Genomic DNA, 24,096 nt, shown 5'->3' on the forward strand with positions numbered 1-24,096 from the left:
ACTAATGGTGTGTTTATTGAAAGTATAAGTCTAAAGTCTAAGTCTAAAAGTTGCAGACTCTTGAAATGCCTGCTCGAACCACAATACACCCGAGAGATGTGCGCTTCTATCGGTAAGTTTAATTTGCGTTGGCTTCATTTCGTCTGCCTGCAAATGTAGCCTAGGTTTAACAAGCTGCCAATTCACACTGGGTGCAGCAAAAATCCCAGCTATCCACAAGTTTCTTACGTCCCATGTCTACTTAAAGGAGAATTTCGGTGTGATATTGACCTAAAGTGTATTGAAACATGATACCGAGTGTGAACGTATGTCTCATAGCCCATCTCGGCTTGTCCCCTGCACTCCAAAATCTGGCGCTAGTTAGCCGATGCTACCAACAGCTTTTTCAATTGTGGTGCTTCTGCATCGGGCTAGCCATGCAAATAAATAACTGTTTTACACCATTTACGAGGCTCAATGTATCTCCACACTTAATTGGTAGACTTCCGAGGGCCCTGACATTTAAAACGAGACATTGAGAACTTTGAAAAAGCACTGGTAGTTTACTTACAAGACGATTTATACAGACAGTATCTTCACGAAGTTTAGCGTTTGCAGCCATCTTGAATTTAGTCACGATAAGTCGAGCTACGAGTAAGAATGAACAGGTATGATAAGGGATCAGATTCCAAAACTAATTCAGTGGAAATGCATGGATTCCAGTTGCTGCTACTGGAAGAAACTGGAATCCATGCATTTCCACTGAATTATTTTAGGAATCTGATCCCTTATCATACCTGTTCATTCTTACTCGTCGCTCGACTTATCGTGACCAAATTCAAGATGGCTGCAAACGCTAAACTTCGTGAAGATACTGTCTGTATAAATCGTCTTGTAAGTAAACTACCAGTGCTTTTTCAAAGTTCTCAATGTCTCGTTTTAAATGTCAGGGCCCTCGGAAGTCTACCAATAAAGTGTGGAGATACATTGAGCCTCGTAAATGGTGTAAAACAGTGATTTATTTGCATGGCTAGCCCGATGCAGAAGCACCACAATTGAAAAAGCTGTTGGTAGCATCGGCTAACTAGCGCCAGATTTTGGAGTGCAGGGGACAAGCCGAGATGGGCTATGAGACATACGTTCACACTCGGTATCATGTTTCAATACACTTTAGGTCAATATCACACCGGATTTCTCCTTTAATATAGTCATTTTCGTTGGATAGCCTGCATATTGCGCAATTACTATACAGCCTGTCCAAATATGCCATTTAGGGATCATTATTTGTGTAGCCTAAAGTGAATCCTTACTCAATATTGATTTGCATTGTTTATTATCACATATGTCAATGAGTGGAGTGCACGTACATCTACAAAATTTAAACAGGGTATAAGTCTTAGCCGACAATTAAAAAATAAAAAGATACCCGCACACTGTTCTATAAGCTCCCAGAGTGGTTTATTAACATCCTGACGAAGACCTCTGGTCGAAACGTTGTTAATAAACTTACAAAGACCTCTGGTCGAAACGTTATTAATAAACCACTCTGGGAGCTTATAGAACAGTGTGCGGTATCTTTTTTTTTATTATCACATATGAACATCACATTAAATAACCTAGGACTTCGCGACACGGGGCAAACTTCTACCACCATTCCTCTGAGGGAATGTCCAATCTTTGCTGTAAAAGAGCTTGATGCTCAGTCAATTTCTCCCTGAATAAAAATGATGATGATGATGTATGGTTATGAATGGAGGAATGAATGCATATTTATAACTGAATGTATGGAGATTTATGAATTTTTAAATGAATGTTCATGTATGACTGAATACATGTCTGTAAGGTATGTATGGCAGAACAAGTATAGAGAGTGGCAATTTTGCAATTTGCACAGCTCCTTGAGTAGCCCAAATGTTTACTGTACATTTGTCTTGTAATTGTTTTAACCCTGTGCTTGTTTTGTGTCTCTGACTCTTGCAGCAATTTCTCTCAGCGTCCAAAACAAATTTCTCCTTACAGAGACAAATAAAGATACTTTGACTTTTACTTTTTTTTTGTTCTTTCTGGATTTAAATTATAATTATATAACATATTCTTGAATTTCCCCTTGGGGATCAATAAAGTATCTATCTATCTATCTATCTATCTATCTAAATGCCTTTCAGAAGGTCAATGAGAAAGTCCACGTTCCTCGTTTTCATATAAACCTAAATTAACAAGTCTGGTTGTATTTTAAATAAATCACTCCTCTTTCATATGGCCGCCCTTGATTTCGAACTTGCGCACTGTGGAAGTGACCGAAGCGGGAGTGGGAGAATGTTCAGAACTGGAAGCGCGTAAAAAATGACTTTTTTTAAGGACTTAAAAAAGGTCCAAAGCCACTTATTGCGCTTGCTAGTCAAGTGTTAAGCTAAAATCAATGCTAGCTTGCTAACAACCTAGCATGAGAATGCTAGCAATGTAATTAATTAAACTGTAGAAAAGATTGTAAGAAGTGTTCAATTTTTACCTTATGCCTGCTACCGACTAGGCGTAATATTTTTAGATTAGATTCAACTTTATTGTAATTTAGTTGTCATTTAGCAGAGTACAGGTACAGAGCCAATAGCCGGCTTTAGACCGTCGAGCCAGGCCAGGCTAGGGTAATTTGAGGGGCCACCTGGTTATAGTAGCCCAGGCTACAAGCCTCATGACCCTGAGACGTTTGGTGTCAGACTGACATGTCATTAGCCTCTCCGCATTACACCTCGACACACCCTCGCTTGTGAAAACGTCACCAATACCACCCATTTTCACACAAGATGAGCAGAAAGTTGTGCATCTCTTTCCTATACTGTAAGCTATCGATGTCAGTCACCTATTTCTGTCCTTTTACGTGTATGTCACTTAACAGCGTATTCATTTCGGCGGATTCCTAAAGAAATGTAAGCACACACAACATAAGTGTATCTAAATGAGCTATGTACCATAAATTACATTTTACCGTGACTCGAAGAGCTGTAAACAGTGTTGTAAGGCTGTGTGTACAAATCCGCTTGGAGCGCCAGTGGAATTTTGATTTCACAAAGATGTGCCGCGTGAGTGGCCACCCATCAGCCCAGCACCAAACTCCGAGCGCACAGTAAACAAAATAGGATTTTGAAGGCAGTAGATGCTCCTGCTAAGAACCAAACCAGAATTTGTTCAAATCTACACATCTATGGCTACTGGAAAATGTAAGGTTAATTTATCAAATGTTATTTTGAAGTATTAAAAACATCTTTATTTTAGAATTTCTGAACGAAAGGGGCTGAAACTGAAATTGGAGCTTTTACGATAGTGCTATTCCACACTATCGATAGCATAAAACACACTGGCAGGAATAATAATATGACAAATGCATAGGTCCAATCTTCATCCAATCATCCTACTGCCAATGGGTGATGGCAATGCTGCTTTTAGACTGGCCTCTAACCTGAAAACTGCCTGGATTGGTAGTACCTGCCAGGGTTATATCCCCCGGCAGTATAGTCTTCAGGGTCACTGAGGCACACACACAAGCCTCCCCACCACGACAAGGTAGCAACAACAGGGGAGTTTCCTTTTATTTTTTTATTTTTTTTTAAAGTTTTTTTTTTTATGTTTTTCTTTTAAAAATCCAGCCTGGATCCTGGACCCCTTCACTGTGGCTCTTGGTTCTGGCACCCCTCACCTTCCTGGTTTGTTCTTTGCTTAGTTCTTCCCCTCTGGGTCATATTCATCTGATAAATCAGGCAACTGTGAGTTTGTAATGACTAAGATGGCTATTCTGACTTTCTCCTGATGTTATCTGTGGGGGAATGTCATTAGGTAAGGCTTGTTCGCAAATAATAATAAAAAAGAATTTAGAAAGCAGCTGGAGGCAAGATTGTGCAATCAATTCTTAAGGTCAATATAAGTCTTTTTGTGGCAAGTGACCCAGGTGGTAAGTGTGACAAATGACTTCAAAATTATCGCGTTTATGCATACGTTAACTTACTGAATGGACAAGAATATGTTAGTTATTTGGTCCCTGTTTTTTCTACTTGTGACTTTATGGCTTCTTGGCCATAAGTCAATTATGCCTAGTGTTGAGCTCATTTGCATATTTAAAATGGATTTTTCCAAGAAACTTGGAAAAAATGTTACCTTCCATGTATATTTTCACTGCAAGGTTTGATTGTGATAGGAGTAAAGGAAAAAAATAAGCCCATTAGGGTGTATTTTGGGCATATGCGATTAGTATGTAGCTCATTTGCATATTGAAATGAATTTTCAAACAAACTTGTAATACAAAAAAAAAAAAACTTTTCATGGATACTTTCATTGTGTAAAGTTTTATTTTGATAGACGTAAAGGGAGAAAATAGTCCCATAGGGGTGTATTGTTGTCTGGCCTTATACTGGCACACATCTTGGATTGATGAGAATTAAACAAATTTCCTCAACTAGGATTTCTTAGGACTTTTAGTATGTTGTTCTGGACACCTCATAGAAATGATCTATGCTGAATTTTTTTTTTACAATTAGTTCTATTTTTGGCTCCAAAATTAGTTACTTTGCCTGGACTAATAGTGCTACAGGGTGTTGTGAATGCTAAAGGGTTGTTTTGGGATATGTGTAGGGTATGCTAGAAGTGTCCATGACGCTCGAATTCTAAGACAGTCTGACTTGTGGGAGAGATTGAGTGATGGACAAATATTAAGTCAACACAAGGTTAATATTTCAGGGCATGACATTGGACAGTTTTTGATTGGAGACCCAGCCTATCCACTACAGAAATGGCTGCATTAATGCGCTATTTCAATACCCAAGATGAATGAACACAAACACACACGTACATATAGACGATGTTATATTATAGACAAATAGACAATAGATAATAAACAGAATCAATAGTTATAGACATTACCAGTAAATATTACAAATATCGTAAAACTCCAAATAATAGCCCGGGCTTTATTTTCCCAAATCGCCAAACTGCACCGGCTAGTATTAGAGACAGGCGTCTATATGAGACAGGCCTTTAATTCCCTTTACACAAAACTTTTCCTCTGCAAAGATGGAAAATATTATCGAATTAATTATTTCAAACACACTGAATGTCTACCTATATGATAAGGCTATCTGATGACAATTACGGATCATCATTCATTTAGTGTTGAGATGTTGTTCATTGAGTGAGATACAGTAGACCTAAGATCCAAATAGCAGGGATAGCCAGAACAGATGAAACACGTTTTAATTAAACATAATTTACAAAGAGATCGTATCACACTGAAAGCTCATATTTTGTCACTAGCAAATAGCCTATATCGGTCCTTTGTCAAATACAGTTGCATTATCAGCCCTGACCAAAACCGTTCAGGAATTATTTATGCAAAAGTGGAACGTGCTTAATGTTTCATTCTCCCTCCTTTTCGGCACGAATGAAACCTCATGAGAGAGCATGAACCATATCGTTTCTCCCGTTTTGTATTTGCCAAATTTGACAACAGTCTACATTCAAATCATAGCCTACTTCCAGGCGCGCGGGAACATATTTTTGACCAGGGGTGAATACGCCATTTCAGCGCCGTGTATGAGTAGGTCTAAGAGTGAGAAGTTTTATAATGCCCTGGGCAGCCACATTCCACTGCAACTATGCGCAGCACTTGCCACTCCGACTCACACACCAGTCCCATAGAAGCGCACTTGACTTTACATCATTAACCTATTTCAGTATATAGCCAGAGAATGTCCGTAGACGGGCTCTGATATAGCCTAGTCTAAGGTAAATTCCTTTTCTGACTTCTTTCTCTTTATCGCCATGGCATTTAGAATAAAGAATAGCGTTCGCGAACCGTTCTGGTTTTGTTGCCAGCATAAAAACAAGCTTACCATCGGCCTATCCGCAAATTTTAAACACAAGGGATGAATTGAACGATGACGAAGTCGGACATATAAGCATAGTTCATATTGAAAAAAAAGTTATACAATTTGGAACTCTAGCTTTAAACAGACGATCTGACGGGTTTTAGAAGATTAAATACAACCCGAAACTAAAAAACAGACCAGGCCTCTACTGGAGACCGGCCTTTAACCCAAACCTGTAGCCACGCCAGGCGTTTAAAAGAGACAGGCGTCTCTTTGGGACTCTGCGATTATTTGAAGTTTTTTACGGTAGTATGTATTTAAGTGTAGTAAATAGTATAAATGGTATTATTGATAGACATATTGCCAGTGTGAATGAACTACTTGTTCTAAACAGAATCAATAGTAATAGACATTACCAGTAAATATTATAAATAGTATGTATTAAGTGTAGTAAAAAGTATAAATGCTATTGATAGATTGCCAGTGTGAATTAACTGTTCTTTTTCAATTGCGGAGACAATTCGTCCCATGAGGCCTAATAAAGCATTGCTGGTACTCTCCACTCTATCTAAGAACATTTCGTTGAATCTCTGGCTGTGCTCAAGGAACAATCGGTCTCTTCTTTCATCCACTTTCTCCATGTGCTCCAGTAGGTCCTGTTGCTGTGACTTCCTTTTTCCTACAAAAAACCCACACAATAATATCTTAATTTCCATTTAGCAACCATCATTTTTGCCACATTACTTCAGAAAAAACACAATTTGTAAATGTATTTGTAAAAGTATTCACTATGTTCAGTAAACAGGTTTGTATGTACAGTTAAGAAAAAAATTATTCATACCCCTGGCAAACATTTAATGTTGATTTTCTCTTGACCAATGTGTTTGTTCTGCCTGAAAATGGCACTGCCACATGCCAAAAGGTTCCAAGACAATGTGGGAGAAACATGGAATCAAAAAAAAGAAGCATTTTCATCTTTTTTTTAAAAAAATGTATGAGAAATGAAATGTCCAAAATGATTCATACCCTTTTTTTAAATAACCAATAGAAACATCTTTATTTGCATTCACAGCTCTCAAAATGGTTCATTTAATACCTACCAAGCATCTCCATGTCTCCACAATGATTCTAGACTGCACCTTTTTAACAGCAATCAGCAGTCAGGAACGATTGATTATTTGCAATCACTCTGGCCTTGTGCTCACTTCTTCGACAAATTGAAGTCTGGACTCTGGCTCTGCCACTCTAAAATGTTGATATTGTTCTTGGTTAACCATTTCTTGCATTGTTTGGCTGTATGCATGCTGCATTGTGTGGTTTAAAGGTCCAATGCTGCCTATTGGGGCAGGTTTCTCAGCACACTGCCTGATCTTTTCCTCCAGAATCTCAATGTAGCCTCTTGTTTTAGTGTTACCGTTTACTTTGAGAAAGTCACCATTATTATATTAACCATTTTGAGAGCTGTGATGGCAGTTAATGATGTTTCTAATGATTATTTAAAAAGGGTATGAATAATTTTGGACATTTTCATATGTCATTTTTCATTAAAAAAAAAACATTTAAAAGACTAAAACACTTATTTTTTTGATTTCATGTTTCTACCACATTGTCCTACAACCTTTTGTCGTGTAGCAGTGTAATTTTGAGTCAGAACAACCATAATGGTCAAGAGAATATCAACATTAAATCAATATTTGTCAGGGGTATGAATAATTTGGTTCTTAACAGTCAATGGCATAATACAGATTATAGTACAGAAACCTTGAAAATCAAGAGTTTCAAGAGATGGCAAACTGAGCAAAACTTAAACATACTGCTATATGTATTATTACACTGCGTAGCAAGTATGATCAGTGTAAATGTAACACAGCCAGATGTTTCCTACCTTCCTAACGAGTATTACACTACAGCAAGTCTCAGATAATGATCAAATAAGACATTTTCTCACGTTGATCAGACGATCGACACAATTCAGTTCAGGACAGGACTTAACTACACTGACAGCCTAGCTGTTGTAACCGTACAACTTTACCTCAACAGCTGGAAGCAAGCTAGAAGCTACACAAACACACAGCTAATCAACAAGTAACGTTAGGTAACAAGTGAATAACATTATACAACAAAAACATGCAAAAATATAGCTGCAAGCAGCAATGTGGGGGCCAAGCAGTTAAGCAGGAGTTGGGATTGGATTGGATTGGACTGGACTGGACTTGACTGTGTTGTGTTAGATTGGATTGGATTGGACTTGATTGAATTGGACTGGACTGGATTCGAGGTCACCGAATTAATTGTGCATCCTCAGGATGAAGTCCCAAGTCCTTATACCAAGTTTGGTAGCGATAGGTAGTGTTGCTAATCATACAGCCCCTAGTGGTCAAATGTCACCAAATTTATTGTGGGTCCTTAGGATGTGTTTACGACTCAACGTACCAAGTTTGCTGTCGATGCGAAAAAGTCTTCCTAATTATAGCGCCCCTAGTGGTCAAAGGTCACCAAATGTATTGTGTGTCCTCAGAATGGGATCACAAGTCCATGTACCAAGTTTGGTTTCAATATGTGTAAGCATTGGTGAGATATGAGCCTACTTCCTGTGTTAATATCGCCACACAGTGGTCAAAATGTACCAAATTTCTTGAGCCTCCTCCTTATTGGGTCCTGAGCACATGGGGTAAGTTTAGTCTTGATACGAGAAAACTTTGCTGAGATATCACTTCACTTCCTGTTTGGCGGCTTTGCCGACAATCTTAATTGGCTGTTACGGGCGAACGGTTTTAGAATTTAAGACTAAAAGGGATAACTTTTTTGAGGCTTGGTCTAAAGATCATCTGAACCAAGTCTCAAGTCCTAAAAAATGTGACTCGAGTCCCCCATGTCTGGTACAAACTGTAGAAAGCAGGCCTAGTCAATATTAAAGGGGAACTATGCAGGATTTTTAGCTTAATTTACCTTACCTTAACTTAACAGCTGTGGAGTCATCAAAGTGGTTATATTACTTTTTCTGGGGTGGCCGTCTCGCTTCCCCCTAGCATCTGTGAGCAGAAAGCGTGTAAACCGTTGCCGGAGGAACAGGGAAAGAGGAAACAGCAGACTGACCGATTGAGGAGTGTCGTAAAATATATACTCTGAAGCTGTAGGGGGAGCTCTGCAGAGAAAACTGCGAGCAAAAAGCTAGAAAACAGCGAAGAAATTGCCAAAACTGCATAGGGGGGCTTTAATAGATTGTTTTGTTAACTCATTGAATGCCAAGCTGTTTTTGGGAGCTTTGTCCTAGAGTGCCAGCAATCTAGACCATTGTTGATGATTTTTGTACAGCCACAGCATATTCTGTGTTATAGCTATGAACACATACAATGGCTCGTTTAAAAGGTGAGACTTTAAGCTCTTGGTGGGTGCAAACCGTGTATTTCTACACGCCTCTGTTCCTGAGAAATCCCAAGCTAAACAGTGGCTAGTTTTCATCAAAATCGCTGTTTTTTTCTAGAAATGGAGATATAACGTCTTTAATGAAATATGAAGTGTTGCCTGTTACTTACTTGTGTAAACTTTCCGGGAAGTGATCAGCGAGACCTGGCGAGACTGCCACCTAGTGATAGACCCACGAAAATGGCCTGGTTTTGACCTGACGTGCATGCGTCACTGATTCGACCCAAAGCGGCAACCGATAAAATGTCCAGATAAAATGTCCAGATTGTGCGTTTTCATGAGTTTTCGATCGTCATATATTTAATTTCCATTAATCACAGAGTTCCCAAAATCACATATAAGGTCTAGTTTCGTAATTTAAAAAAAAAGCTAAAAACGTAATATTATGTTTTTGGCACTCAACGCATGGGAAGGAAAAACGTAATATTACGTTTTTGGCACTCAATGAGTTAATAGGCTAAATAGTTAGGTAGTAATTTTTTTAGAATACTACCAAAACCATGCCTTGGCCCAAAAACTGTGATTTAGACATAACCGTGGGCACATGGATAGATAGATAGATAGATAGATAGATACTTCCCCAAGTGATACTTTCCCAAGTGAGCCACTGATCCCCAAGGGGAAATTCAATTACATTGTACCGTTGCATCCCTACTTCATAAATGCAATTCCTCGTCTGTGTGTTCGGACTACTGTGACAGTACTAAGAGGATTACAGCACTAATTCCACTGAGCTCCTTTTCTTACTGCTCCACCAACTTGTTACAATAGAAACATACATATTCTATATTATAATAGAAATGTAATAGTTGAATTATTGTCTTTAAATATAGTTCCATTGTTATTTTCATAGAAGTGTATTTTCACCAATTAATATTAGCATCTCAGTCAATAATATAACAGAACTGTTGAAGTATTCACTTTGTGTCTTGTCCAGATGGTTAATCGCTCTGCTGGGGGTAGAGATACAGGTTTCCTTCGAGATGAAATTCGTCAGCTGGAGAGTCACTTGCAGCGCAAGGAGAAGGAACTGGTTCAGCTGGAGAAAGAAATGATGAAAGAAAAGAAGGCAAATGAGAAGGTATTCAAATTGAAACCTAGTCATTTAATGCAATACATTAGTAGTGCATTAGAGTACACCTCTTAAATAGTGGCACATTTTTGATGTTAAGCTGTTTTTTTTTTTCTTGGTGAACAGCTATCAGCCAGAGAGGAGGACATTGAAGATAAAAATAGGAAACTGAAGAGAGAGGTATGTATAAGAATGCTGGTGGCATTGGATTGAAATCTAATTCATTATAAAGCAAGGAATATTTTCCTTGTGTGTTCTTGACATATCTTGAGAACTGTTCATCCGATTGAATTTACTCTTAGTGGGTGTACTGCTGAATACAAAAGATACAAATTATATGGTGAATGGCTTTGGATATGATGTGCCGGCAGGCACAAAAGCATTTAGTAGATCTTGACTTCTCAGACTGGCACCTGGATGCTCATTTTGTACATAGCAATAGTAACTATAGAAAAAATATCTTTATCCTGTGCTTGGCCAATTCAAAGGAGGTGAAATCTGGTTTTAGTATGTTTCAATTACCTCTCCTGCCGTTCATGTCTTTTACAAGTTAATTTGAGCTGTATCTGAAAATCAACTCAATATTCCAATATGATCAGCAGTAAAATGCTGCATTGAGGTGAAAAATGAGCAAAGCCTCAAGATTAAAACTTCAAACCAAATATATTATTAACCAAGTATTAGTGCTGGGCATATACAGTTAAACCTAAATTTATTCATACCCCTGGAAAATATTGATTTAATGTTGTTTTGACTAATGTTTGCATGCCAAAAGTTTGTAAGACAATGTGGTAGACACATGGAACCAAAAAAGGTATTATAGATAGATAGATAGATAGATAGATAGATGGATAGATTACTTTATTCATCCCCAAAGGGAAATTATGGTGTTACAGAAGCAATAGAGTACCTAAGTGTGGCTGTTAAGAGTGATGTTTTTTGTCTCAAAAGGGAAGCCAAGACACGCCCGAATTGATTTTAACCGCAAGCTGTGAAGTGAAATACAGGTCTCTTTTATGGAGGAAACCCATGATTAAAAAAAAAAAAAACTGTAGTCACAAATTCGATCATGTTGATATGAATATATGTTGTGTGTATATATATATATATATATATATATGTATGTGATTCAGTGTAAAAAAAATATACTAATGTTGTAAAATGATTTAAATAGATTAAGAAAGCCACTGCTATGGTCACCACTATGGATAGATTGATTTATTTAGATCCAGTGGAGATGCTACCTTGGCAACGGCATGTCACGGCTTTGGTACTCTATTAATAATGTTAACATATGTGACCCTGTCTGTGATAACCCAGCTTAAGTCATTTTTTTGGTGATTCACTGTTCTATACGTGATATGATATGTGTTTATCATATTATAAACTGAATTTTGAGCACTATATTATAACCTCAGCACATAATCTATCATTTATAGCAGTAAACACACAATGACCAAAAATTTTCATTTTATGTTAGCCTACTTTGACACGCCTTATCTCATGAATAGATCTGACGATTTTAGCCGGCTCTTCACAGATGGGGTCACATATTTCATATTTATTTCATCAATTTCATCTTACATTTTTTATGAAAAATGCCATGTTCAAAATTATTCATACCTTTATAATAATTAATGGAAAGCCTCTCCATGGGTCCATTCAAAATGGAATGTTGTTGCCTCGCTGCCGTGATGGAGAATTTTCAAGATGAAGTACAATATTATTGAAATTAGGGCTGTCAATTGCCTAAAAAATAATACAATTAAATACATACTCTGTGGTTAATTAATCTAAATTAATCACATGCATTCATTTTTGCTATGAACATCTTAAAAACAAGTTTGGCAGATGAGTGAATCAATGAAGAGCCAAACCAACATTATAGACTAAAGTTCAGCGTCTCTCTCTCTTTTATTATAATTTTCCCTTTGGCTCAGGCATCAGCGTAGTGCCTGGTATCAGATTTTTAACATGATAAATGCAAATGACTGAAGTTACCACTCACTGCCAATGACATGTGCAGCGTAGGCTACCCTAACACCAAGGTAATGTTTGGAACAGGGTAGGAATTTCACGGCGGCCATGGCCGTCGTAGCCCCTTGCGTTGGCCGAGATGCCCCTTTGAAAATCAGAGGTTTACAGGCCACTGTGGCCTTGGTGCCCCCTTCTCTCAATATTCTGGTTTGCGTCGGACTAATAGCGTATTTCATTAGCCTATGGCCTGACAAAATAATTTTTCACAGCGCAAATTATTGTAGCATTTTACGCAGTGGAAAAGTGACAGCGCACGGCAAGAAAGTGCGCCCAGATTCCCATTCTTCTCAGTTGAAGTACTCGCGAAGTAGCCTACTCATCATACAGGCATCACAAGTATCACATCACATGAAAGAGCTTTTTCTCAGCTTTTAAACGATGTTAGCCATTTGGTGAACGGTTCGCGAGACAAATAAATAATATGATTTAATTGAATCATAAATTCTAGGATCTGCGGCCATCTTCCTCATTCATCTTGGAATACTTAACGAACCCTTCGTTCAAAACATGGCAAACCATATATCAAAATAATCAACAGACCTTACCGAACACGAAGGTTTAAAGGTTTACAGTCCCCTGTGAAGTTAGCCATTCCAGAGTAATCCGGTTTTGAATTTGTAGCAAATTTCGACATGCATGTCTCCAAATTTGGGCTTTAAGTTTCACAACGTGTTTAATTTTTTTCCTACGTGATTTCATAACATGCCAAATACAAAATAAATGTTACAAATATCGCCTAGATGTCGGTTAATATTAAAATCAGAGGATATACAGCTGAAGAGTTTGTTAAAGTAGCCTTAATGATGACAAAATGCTAAGCATGCATCTAGGCTATTTGAGTTTCTTAAAGGAACACGCCACCCAATGTCAGTAGTAATATATGTTCTTTAACCTGACTCCGCCTGATGGATTTGCTCCGCATATCCATCTGGGAACTTTTCATTGAAGAACTTTTGGGAAGGGGCGGACATACTGGTTAGCTGATTGGATAAACCATCTGTCTATCACCACCTTTGTTGGTTATCGACGGGCCAAATCAACCAATTAGATGAACAAAGTATTCTTCTAATGCCGTTTAACATACAATTAATTTAGGTAACGTGACAAACGTTAAGATGTTTTAACTTACCATTTATGAACCTAATCAACGACAATTCCCATCAAGTTTTCACGGTAGGCCCTACACTTCTGAAGGTAGTATATTCCTCCATTATGAACTGGAATCAGCCGTGGAGGATGTCTGTGTCGTTCATTCCTCCCAGCTGCATGGCTGAGACTCATAGCTTCACAGTTTACCCAGGAATACTTTCTAATTTGAATAAAACTTGCGCGATAGCTATGCTCATCTCTGTGGATGCCGTCATGTTGTTCGTTGCGTCACACCTCAACCCGCCTCAAAGCCAACGCTGATTGGACGTTCGTTTGGTGAACTGCTCCAAATTTTCTTTAACGGAAAGTATCCAGACTGATCTGCGAGTGAAACCCTGAAGCTCGCGAGATCAGGATGGTCTCACGAGGCTATATGTTCTTACCTTAACTTTCACGAGTTGAGTCATAACTCTCCCGTGTCGGTACGTGCACTCAAACGCTCTGGTGCGCGGCTGGACTCTGTTAGCATGTTGCTATGCTAGCGGGCTTTGCCGTAACTAAGCGTAGAAGTAATCAAAAACATCCACTTTTTCCCGACTTAAATACAGTTGCACGAGTAGTTGATAGAAATGCTACGGCCACGCAACATGAAACGTGGCGATTTTCCAAGCGAATAAACAGGATAACTACAATGTGTGGCGCAATAGCAATTGGGAGTACTTCGACCTAGCGTAGTAGTATTGTTAACACCTAATTGTAGATCCTATCCACCACAGAGTTTAGAATCCATGCTGGATCGACCCTCAGCCTCTCCCTCCCCTCTGAGCGAGAGAGAGGCACACACACTAGAGATGCGCTGATGGGCTATTATTTCAACCATAACTGCATAGCAAAACTTATCATCCATCAGCCATCCATCAGCACCAAAGTTTTTTGACCAATTTTCAAAACCGCACCCGCCCACCATCCGCTGGTTGTTTTAATGTAGGCTATATGGGTGATGCAGCGCTGCTGACGTGAGGCTAGAAAGCCCTTGCCTGTTCTAGAAAGACTGATCCAATGCAGCAAATATATTAAAAGGCTAAAGTCGTACATTGGCTATGTTGTAGCCTATCCCCAGAATATCAGCAGCAAACTCAGTCTCTGTCTCGCAAAACAGTCTCCAAATAAAACGCACATCGGCCTGTTGCCTATTCTGCCAGCTTGTGACAATATATCGTCCAAAATGCTTGATTGCATTGCATTCTCCAAATTTTTAGCTAAATTTTCATGTACCACATCAGCATTTTTGTTCAGTGAATCATATAGCCTACATTAAAACAACCAGCGGATGGTGGGCGGGTGCGGTTTTGAAAATTGGTCAAAAAACTTTGGTGCTGATGGATGGCTGATGGATGATAAGTTTTGCTATGCAGTTATGGTTGAAATAATAGCCCATCAGAGCATCTCTAGTGTGTGTGCCTCTCTCTCGCTCAGAGGGGAGGGAGAGGCTGAGGGTCGATCCAGCATGGATTCTAAACTCTGTGGTGGATAGGATCTACAATTAGGTGTTAACAATACTACTACGCTAGGTCGAAGTACTCCCAAGTGCTATTGCGCCACACATTGTAGTTATCCTGTTTATTCGCTTGGAAAATCGCCACGTTTCATGTTGCGTGGCCGTAGCATTTCTATCAACTACTCGTGCAACTGTATTTAAGTCGGGAAAACGTGGATGTTTTTGATTACTTCTACGCTTAGTTACGGCAAAGCCCGCTAGCATAGCAACATGCTAACACAGTCCAGCCGCGCACCAGAGCGTTTGAGTGCACGTACCGACACGGGAGAGGTATGACTCAACTCGTGAAAGTTAAGGTAAGAACATATATTACTACTGACATTGGGTGGCGTGTTCCTTTAAAGCTGAGCTGTGCTTATATTGTTCAATACATGATTTCATAACAGGCCAAATATAAAATAAATGTTAAATATAGCCTAGATATCTGTAAATATTAGATGATCAGATGATTTACAGTTATATGTAATATGTCATGTTTTTGTAATGTTTCATACAGTGATGCAGGTCTATTGAATAGGCTAAATACAATTTCAATAATTTTTATAGCCTACTGTATGGTTAACTTTGGCCTTGGTGCCCTGACATGTGGCCTTTGTGCCCCCCACCAAATATGCCCAACTGAAGGCCAAGTGGCCTTGCCCCCAAAATGGTGAAATTCCAAGCCTGGTTTGGAATACCCCCTATGATTTATCCTTTTTCTGGCCATTCAAACATGTTGTAGATTTTAATTCACATAAGTTGTTGCCTTTTCTTTCCAGTAGATGGCAGTCCAGGATAAGAAATAGAGCAGTTAAAAACAGTAGGACAATGAGAGAATAGAGAAGCAGCATAGCCTACAAGTGCAAACAGAAATGTAGTTTGCGAAGTTATTGGAATGGAAATAAATTAGGGCTGTCAAAAAAACTGATTAATTTTGATTAATTAATTTGAGAAAAAAATAACTGATGAAAACAATAGCGCAGATTAATCGATTCCATATGACCTTTGACCCCGAGCCGTTCTAGTCAGTAATCATTAGACTGTAAAATGAAGGAGAGAGAAGAAAATGTGCTGCCTAGATCATTGATTGGAACATTTACTTACTAAAAAACGGCCTGATGGTGGTGATAAAAATAAAGTGTTGATTAAAACAAAGTCCTCTGCAATGTCTGCAGCAAGAAATTTGCATATCACTGGAGTTTGTCAACTCTAAAGTCGCACATCAATGCAAATAAATAGTGTTGACATAGAGGGTGTTAATTTATTTTCATTGTGTCCCCTAGGTCATATCTGTGGCCTGAAATGCCTTGTATGTGGAAAAAAAACTTATTCCCAAAGCACTTTTGAATTTATTTCCTCAGCATATTAGGTCATATCATAGATTATTATGGCCATTTTTTGAACAGTGAAAATAATAATAAAATAGTTTTTGAACTTTAATGTCACTAATGCTGATTATTTAATGATTCATTTGACTTTAAATATTTAAAATACTTTCACAGCAAAAATTATATATGCGATTAATTTAGATAAATTAATCACAGAGTATGTCATTCGATTACATTTTTTAATCGATTGACAGTCCTAAAATAAATGTAACCACCAACATACTTCTAAAGACATTTTGTTTCAAGTGTGCAACAAATGTAGTCAATTTGTCGGTTAGTTAAAGGGGTGGTTCAGGATTTTGGACATAGGACCTCATTTCCAAGTAAGCAAGTGTGATATTTATCAGTGGAGACCGTTTTCAACACGTTTCCTCCAGTCCTTTTAAATTGACCGATCCCAACCCCCTCCTCCCATTGTCAGTCCCATAGTTACTGTTGCTAAGTCGGACAAGTTTGCAGGAAAGTGTGCGAGAACGCGTGAATCCGGTGTTGTGGATCTTAATGGGATGCATGTTAACTGGATAAGCAATTAGCACGTTATCCCGAGCAGGTAGTTTACCTTATTTGCTGCAGATGTGACTCTGATTCAATAAACAGGTCTGTGCGAACATATGGTGTTGACATGTCCATAACAAAATCTAACCATATTTTGAGGATTAATAGAAGACGGGACCAGATGCAGATCCAAACAACTTGCAGAAACTCACTACGGACGTTCGTCTGGCCGTCCAGATTTGAGAGAAAATCAACTACCCTATTATTTGGAGATTCTTGTCAAAATTAAATTAAAGCTCCTTTTTAAATGATAGTTCTTGTAACATATAAGAACTTCAATTGACCACAACGGATCTATAACAATTTAGATTCTATCTATAAATACACTTGTATTTATCACAACGGGTCCTAGACTTTAGCTTCACAAACAATTTGTCGCGCCAAATAAATTTGTTAACAAAGCCTTTTTGTTTTTTTGTCTGCCCTGGAGCATAGGACTTTCCTTCCCAAATGCCTGGCTGAGTTCGCTACTCCTGTGTATGTCAGTGCAGTGTGTTTTTTGCCCATATACAGTGTCTTAGAAAGTAGCCCTCAAACGGACGCCTTACTTACCCGGAGCGATGTCAAATCTTTGGAGCAAATCTTTGGAGCTATTGCAAGGCATCCGGGGTTCTCAGCAACACAGGAGAGGCAGAAAAATATGAAAAAATGCTAGACGGTCTTTTTACAAACTCCTAATCAAAGGTTATTCTTACATTCTGCCCTTACATTTTGTTCAAAGCACATCTCATTTAGCATAACACACTTTAATTCTAACACAAACTTTTTATATCTAAGCAAACACATTTTATGTAAATATTAGCAAAACACTTTAAGTTTTATAAGCAAACTTTCTTATATGTTCAATAAAAACACTCTCTAAATTTAAGCTAAATCATAACAGGTTATTCTAGCAAAAACAATTTATGCTTTTAATTAAGAAAACACACTTCAATTCTAAGCTTCTAAGTTTTTAAACATTATAAGTTTAACTTGTTTCACACTGGTTGTCTATGATTATTTCTTACACTATTCTATCAAAACAGACATTTACATCGATTGTCTGGAATTTGCCTCGGGTGTACTTTGGAGTGGGTAAGACTGTTTTTAGTGGCAGGCTAACACATACCGTTGACTTGCGCTAGCCTAGCACCTGCGAACTCTGCAATTAGAAGGACTGGATGAAACGTGTTGAAAACGGTCTCCACTGATAAATATCACACTTGCCTACTTGGAAATGAGGTCCTATATCCAAAATCCTGAACCACCCCTTTAAGGTGGGCTCAGCAAAATGTTAGCGAAGTTACCTTTGACTAGGCTGGCGGCTAGCATTATTATCATCAAGAAGTGTGCTAACTCGTAGGACTACCTCCGAATTGTTTTGCATTGAAGTACTTCTTCAGACGTGAGAACTGCTATGGTAGGCAACGGAAATTCCTTACTGCAGAAATAGTAGATTGATGCTCCTGTCAACAGTATTGGTCTGAGCGTCTTTTTGAAAACGTAGGCTAAATGTTTCATTCAAAGCAGTGCTTTCTTGTCTGCCTGCTTCAGTCACCATAGCCAGACTGCACTGGGTCAAACGTCTCTATGAAATGCGATTAATGAGCGAAGTCAGATGAAATCAGCCACATCTGTGTAACTAAGACTGTGCATATAATGTAAACAAACTGTTGTGAAAATGTCCTCGAAACCGTGCGAAGTTCTGCAAACTCGTCTTTGTTCTCCTCCTTTGTAACTGCTGTTGCACCTGCATTTGCTGCGGCTTTTTAAAATGGCTCTGCTGCTTCTGCGTAGATTAATCTACCTTCAAAGATTTGCTCTGATTGGATTTCTTCCCAACTTGTCCCACAAAAAGAGTAGTTCTGATTGGATCTCTTCTCCATTCGTCCCTCCCTAACATTTTTGTCTCATTTTTATTCGTTGACTTAAGTGTCAGTTATATTTCGTCACAGTCTTCGTCATCATATCTGACTTTATATTTAGTTTTTATTTAGTTTTCGTCCGTGAAAAAGGTTAATTGACGAATATTTTTGTCATAGTCTTTGTCAACGAAATTAACACTGAATACAACAAACCAACATCATTTATATAATTTATAGATCCAAAAAGTTTCCTGTTGATTTAATTGTCATTGTCTATGGCTCTTTCTTATGGTAAGTGGAATGTGGTCTATACCACAGGCCTGTAATGTGGATGGGTCGCTGTTGTGGTGTTCCAGATAGTGTCATGTCATGGGATAGTTGATGTGGCCTGTTCAAATGGCATATTTGTGTTCTGCCAGTCTGTCCTGCAAGCGTCTTTTTTGCCCTTCCAATGTAAAAGACTTTGCATGTAGGACATTCAAGTCTATATCGTAAAAGCACCAACTTACGCCCCTTTCGTTCAAAAAATCGAAAACAAAGATGTTTTTTAATACTTCAAAATGACATTTGATAAATGAATTGCCCTATTTCCACCCACTCACTCAGCACATCAATGGCTAGACCGAGAATTCTCGTTGCGAAATCGAAATTCCACTGGAGCTCCAAGCGGCTTTGTACACAGCCTTACAACACTGTTTACAGCTCTTTGAGTCACGGTAAAATGTCATTTTTGGTACATAGCTAATCTCCTTTGTCAGAAAATGGCTCGGAGTCCCACGCAGTGTAGCCTTGTATGGAAAGGGCATTGTAGAGTTTCCAATATCTAGTCTGACAGAGGAATTTAAGTGTGTTAAGGCTAGATTGGAAATGACCAAGGACCCAGTGGTGAGGAAAGTTGCACCCACAGTTAATGCAGGGAGGAAGTGGAACCCAGAACAGGCAGTTAAGCAAGCTCAATCAGCATTGAGGCATAGGGCGGGGGGCGGGGGGGCAGGGGGGTCTAGGGGTGGGTGTAAGTAAACCCTTGTGGAGTAAGGCTTCTGCAGGAGAAAAGAGGAAAATGGTAGTGGAGGAAATGCATAGACAGGAGTAGACTGTAAGATGTACTAAGGCAGTGTCGCAGGCAAAACAAGGGCAGTGGGTGAACTGGGAAGGGGTGGAAAAAAGATGGATTAAATCAGGGGTCTCAAACACCCGGCCTGCGGGCCAAATCCGGCCCGCGTCCTCCCCAATTCCGGCCCGCGACGTATGACAAAATAATAATCTAATCCGGCCCTTGAGGCTATTAATTGCGACAAACAACGATACTGATTAAAATAGACGATAGATCCAGGTACGGTGACAAATCTCATTTTGTAGGCCTACTCTGCTCCACTATGTGCAAGACATCCAGAGCTTGATTCAAACCCAAAATCGCTGCGCAAAGTTTTCAGGAAATACTTGTATTACACGCGAGAAACACAAAGACGTGCATATGTAATGACACGGAAGCGATGCAGGCCATAGTGTTGCAGAAATTGAAGCAGAAATTAAGCAGAAATAGGCCTACACCAAATGTTGAAAAACGTTCACGTGTGATGAAGTCTTAGGTAAGCTATGTTATTCACCTATTCTAATTCTGAAGGAGAATATCCTTTTGGAGATTATGATCGATCGTCTATGACAGTGATAGTCACGGTGCGTCTGTGAATGGAGGTGCGTGTATACAACGGTGTCCACTAAGCATACCATGCTTGTTTCAACCCTCTGCCCAACATAGCTTGGAGGTTGCAGTGGTAATCGTGATGATAGTGTCCGTAATGGATGTGGTACAGACAGCAGGGCTAGTAGAAATAGGGCTCTAAAGAACTACAAAGTCACTCGCAATATGATGCGAACTTCTGGGTACTGCAGATTACCCGCGATAGGAACTGTTTGACCAGAATACTTTATTGTAGGCCTATATTGTAGTAATCTATTACTAAACCACAACATCTTAGGTGTTTTCCTGTTAATTTGTTATGTGGGTAATATGAAAAAAGGAAAGTAAACCTGCTTAAATATGTTCATCCAGTATTTACTGAAAGGTGCATAATTTGAGGTGCTTGCCATCCAGTGACAAATTAGATGGGTAAATTTACCCCCTTCATAAACTTTTGTTTTACTCAAAGATTTTTACATTTACAGTAGGACTTTATCTCTGACCACTTTCAAGCCATGGCCTTTTGACATTTTGATATAAAAATCCAATGGTGTTGGCAATGGCTTTCTTAACCCTGATGCCTAGTTTGCCAGGTTTAAAAAAGTTATGAGAGGAAATATTTTTATTTGGTGTGAAACACACACACATACCTGTTTTTATGTTTTTCATTTATTTTATAAATTGTATTAATATTTATTTTATCATTATTTTATTTATAAGCTAAGGTTGCTAGCACAGGTGTCTAAAACTAGATAAAAACACTTGCACTTTCTGTTTGCAGTTTTGTGTGGTATTTGGAAAAAAAGAACATTGCATTTTCAGAAATAGCCGGCCCTCCAATCAGATGACGTTGGCAGAATTGGCCCCCAGCTCATTTGAGTTTGAGACTCCTGGATTAAATGGAAAGATCTATGGGGCATGGAAGCTGGTAGGATCAGATTTATGTTAGGTGCTACATATGATGTGCTCCCATCTCCCAAGAATTTAAGTCAATGGTTTGGTGAGGATGATAAATGCATACTTTGCTCGTGTGTGGGCAGTCTCCACCATATCCTATCAGGGTGCAAGGTAAGTCTCACCCAAGGGCGGTATACCTGGCATCATAAACAGGTATTGAAATGTGTGGCAGCGGCAATAGAGGATAAAAGGAGAGAAGTCAATTCATTAGCAGCTAGTAAAGGGGTAAGGCAAATTAACTTTGTACGTCAGAGGGATAAACCATGTTCCGCGAAGGCCAGGTGTAAAACCGGCCAGTTGGAAAATGGAGCGGGCTGGGAAATGAAGGTTGATCTTGGCCAGCAGATGGCGGTACCTCCACATATAGTGAGCACTAAACTAAGACCCGACGTAATTCTATAGTCGGATTTAGAGAAGATAGTTTACTTCATTGAACTCACTGTTCCTTGGGAGGACAGAGTGGAAGAGGCCAATGAGCTGAAGAGAGCGAAGTACACTGAAATAGCAGAGGAGGCAGCCAAGCGAGGTTGGAGTGCACAATTAAGGCCTATTGAAATCGGTGCACGTGGGTTTGTGGCCAGGTCTGCTATTAGCTTGCTGTCTGAATTGGGGATTTGTGGTCGAAGTCTAAGGCAGTTGGTTAGTAACATGTCCTTAGCAGCAGAACGAGCAAGCGAATGGTTGTGGGTAAGGAGATGTTATCCTTCCTGGGGCGCAAGCTAAGGTAAGCTAACTGGCTCATTTGTTTTGTGTTTGTGATGGACTGTGCCTAGGTTGATGGTGGTTGCTTAAGGTTTTTTATGGCTATGGTTCAGTCCGCATCAAAGGGACGGACCAACCTAGCCAACCTAGACCATGCCTAGGTTGGTTAAGGGTATTTGGATGTTTGTTGTGATAATATTGTGGCAGCATGGGGCATAAGCTAACTGGCTAATTTGTTTTGTGTTTGGGATGGGCTGTGCCTGGGTTGATGGTAATTGGCTAGCGTTTTTATGGTTATGGTTCAGTCCACATCAACGGGATGGACCAACCTAGCCAACCTAGGCATGGGTATTTGTTTATTGTGGTAATAGGGTGGCAACATGGGGCGTAAGCTAACTGGCTAATTTGTTTTGTGTTTGTGATGGGGCCTAAGCTAACTGGCTAAGCTAACTGGCTAATTTGTTTTGTGTTTGTGATGGGCTGTGCCCAGGTTGATGGTTGGTTGGCCAGGGTTTTTATGGTTATGGTTCAGTCCACATCAACGGGACGGACCAACCTAGCCAACCTTGACCATGCCTGGGCTGGTTAAGAGTATTTTGGATATTGGATATTTCAATGTGGTAATATGGTGGCAGCATGGAGGGGAGTGTCTCCAGGACGCTGGTTTCACTGTTAAGTCTTCATGAGGTGTTGTGGGCCTAACTTTACGAAACATTGGTGAATGAGGGTGCCCACTTGATAACCCTATAGCCTAGATATCTGTAAATATTAGATGATCAGATGATTTACAGTTCTATGTAATATGTCATGTTTCATGTTTTTGTAATGTTTCATACAGTGATGCAGGTCTATTGAATAGGCTAAATACAATTTCAATCATTTTTATAGCCTACTGTATAGTTATAGCCTACTGTATAGTTAACTATACAGTAGGCTATAAAAATGATTGAAATTGTTAACTTTGGCCTTGGTTCACTGACATGTGGCCTTTGTGCCCCCCACCAAATATGCCCAACTGAAGGCCAAGTGGCCTTGCCCCCAAAATGGTGAAATTCCAAGCCTGGTTGGAATACTAATAACTTTTGGTGATTTTAGGAGGAATATACAGGTACAAGTTGAAAAACTGTAATGAAATAAAGACCTAAATGTGTAAATCGGAATTTTTGCTGTAAAAAGAATACATGTTAAGGTAGCAAGCTAGCCCAAAATCTCGAAATCGGCCAATGCATGAAAAAACAATGTTTTCACCTGCCATGTCTTGCCTTTATTAAGGAGTGTGGATAAATAACACAATAACTGCCAAGTTAGCGCAAAAATCCACAATTAGAAACATTAATGTTACCAAGGTTTCCGGCTTACAAATTATGGAATACACTTTAACCAAGTGATCTTGGTCTGTAAAGAAAGAAGCACATACGTGGAAACTAAATGGGTTATTTTCTGTTTGGACCAACCAAATATTTTCTTTGTGGGCGAGTATATGCATGCCTAATATATATATATATATATATATATATATATATGGCAATAGGGGTATAAACAGGAAACTAAAGTTATGCTTTGTGTTGCAGAGTTCTGCCGCCACTTTTTTTAAATATTTTTGTCTGTCGGGAGACCTTTGTCCCTTTCTTAAAGGTAGACCCTGATCCAGGTTATGTTTGGCCGACAAACCAAGCTGAGCACAGCCGTGCTGAGCCATTCCATTCGTATTGAATTATTCAATTTGAGGGCAACAGATTTCTATTTCTGATGTTTGATTGCAACAGATCTTTTTAACAAAACAGCTATGCATTGACAATTTTTCTGTCTTCCCTTCAGAATGATCAGCTTCGTCAAGATGTGGAATTTTATCGTAGAGAACTGGACCAGAGGGTGCCTGTTCAGTCCAAAGAAGAGGGAATTGAGGCTCAGAGACGCCTCAACATAACCAGCCGGCAACTCTACCAATGTATGGAGGAATTACAGGTACTTTTGCAG

At 39.1% G+C, this 24,096-nt stretch overlaps 1 protein-coding gene across 1 annotated transcript in view; it reads left to right on the forward strand.

Annotated features, from left to right (window-relative positions):
- Nucleotides 1-24,096, forward strand: part of cep290 (centrosomal protein 290) — a 204,225-nt gene that overhangs the window by 27,442 nt on the left and 152,687 nt on the right. The window contains exons 5-7 of the mRNA XM_076302635.1: nt 10,195-10,338; nt 10,456-10,509; nt 23,938-24,084. Coding sequence (XP_076158750.1) covers nt 10,195-10,338; nt 10,456-10,509; nt 23,938-24,084 — 345 coding nt within the window. The remainder of the gene's footprint in view (nt 1-10,194; nt 10,339-10,455; nt 10,510-23,937; nt 24,085-24,096) is intronic.

The sequence above is a fragment of the Alosa pseudoharengus genome, unplaced genomic scaffold, assembly GCF_046254945.1.
Source record: "Alosa pseudoharengus isolate Yale_2024_CS ecotype anadromous, Long Island Sound unplaced genomic scaffold, YU_APseudo_1.1 YU_APseudo_1.1_scf_10, whole genome shotgun sequence".
Lineage (NCBI taxonomy): Eukaryota > Metazoa > Chordata > Actinopteri > Clupeiformes > Clupeidae > Alosa > Alosa pseudoharengus.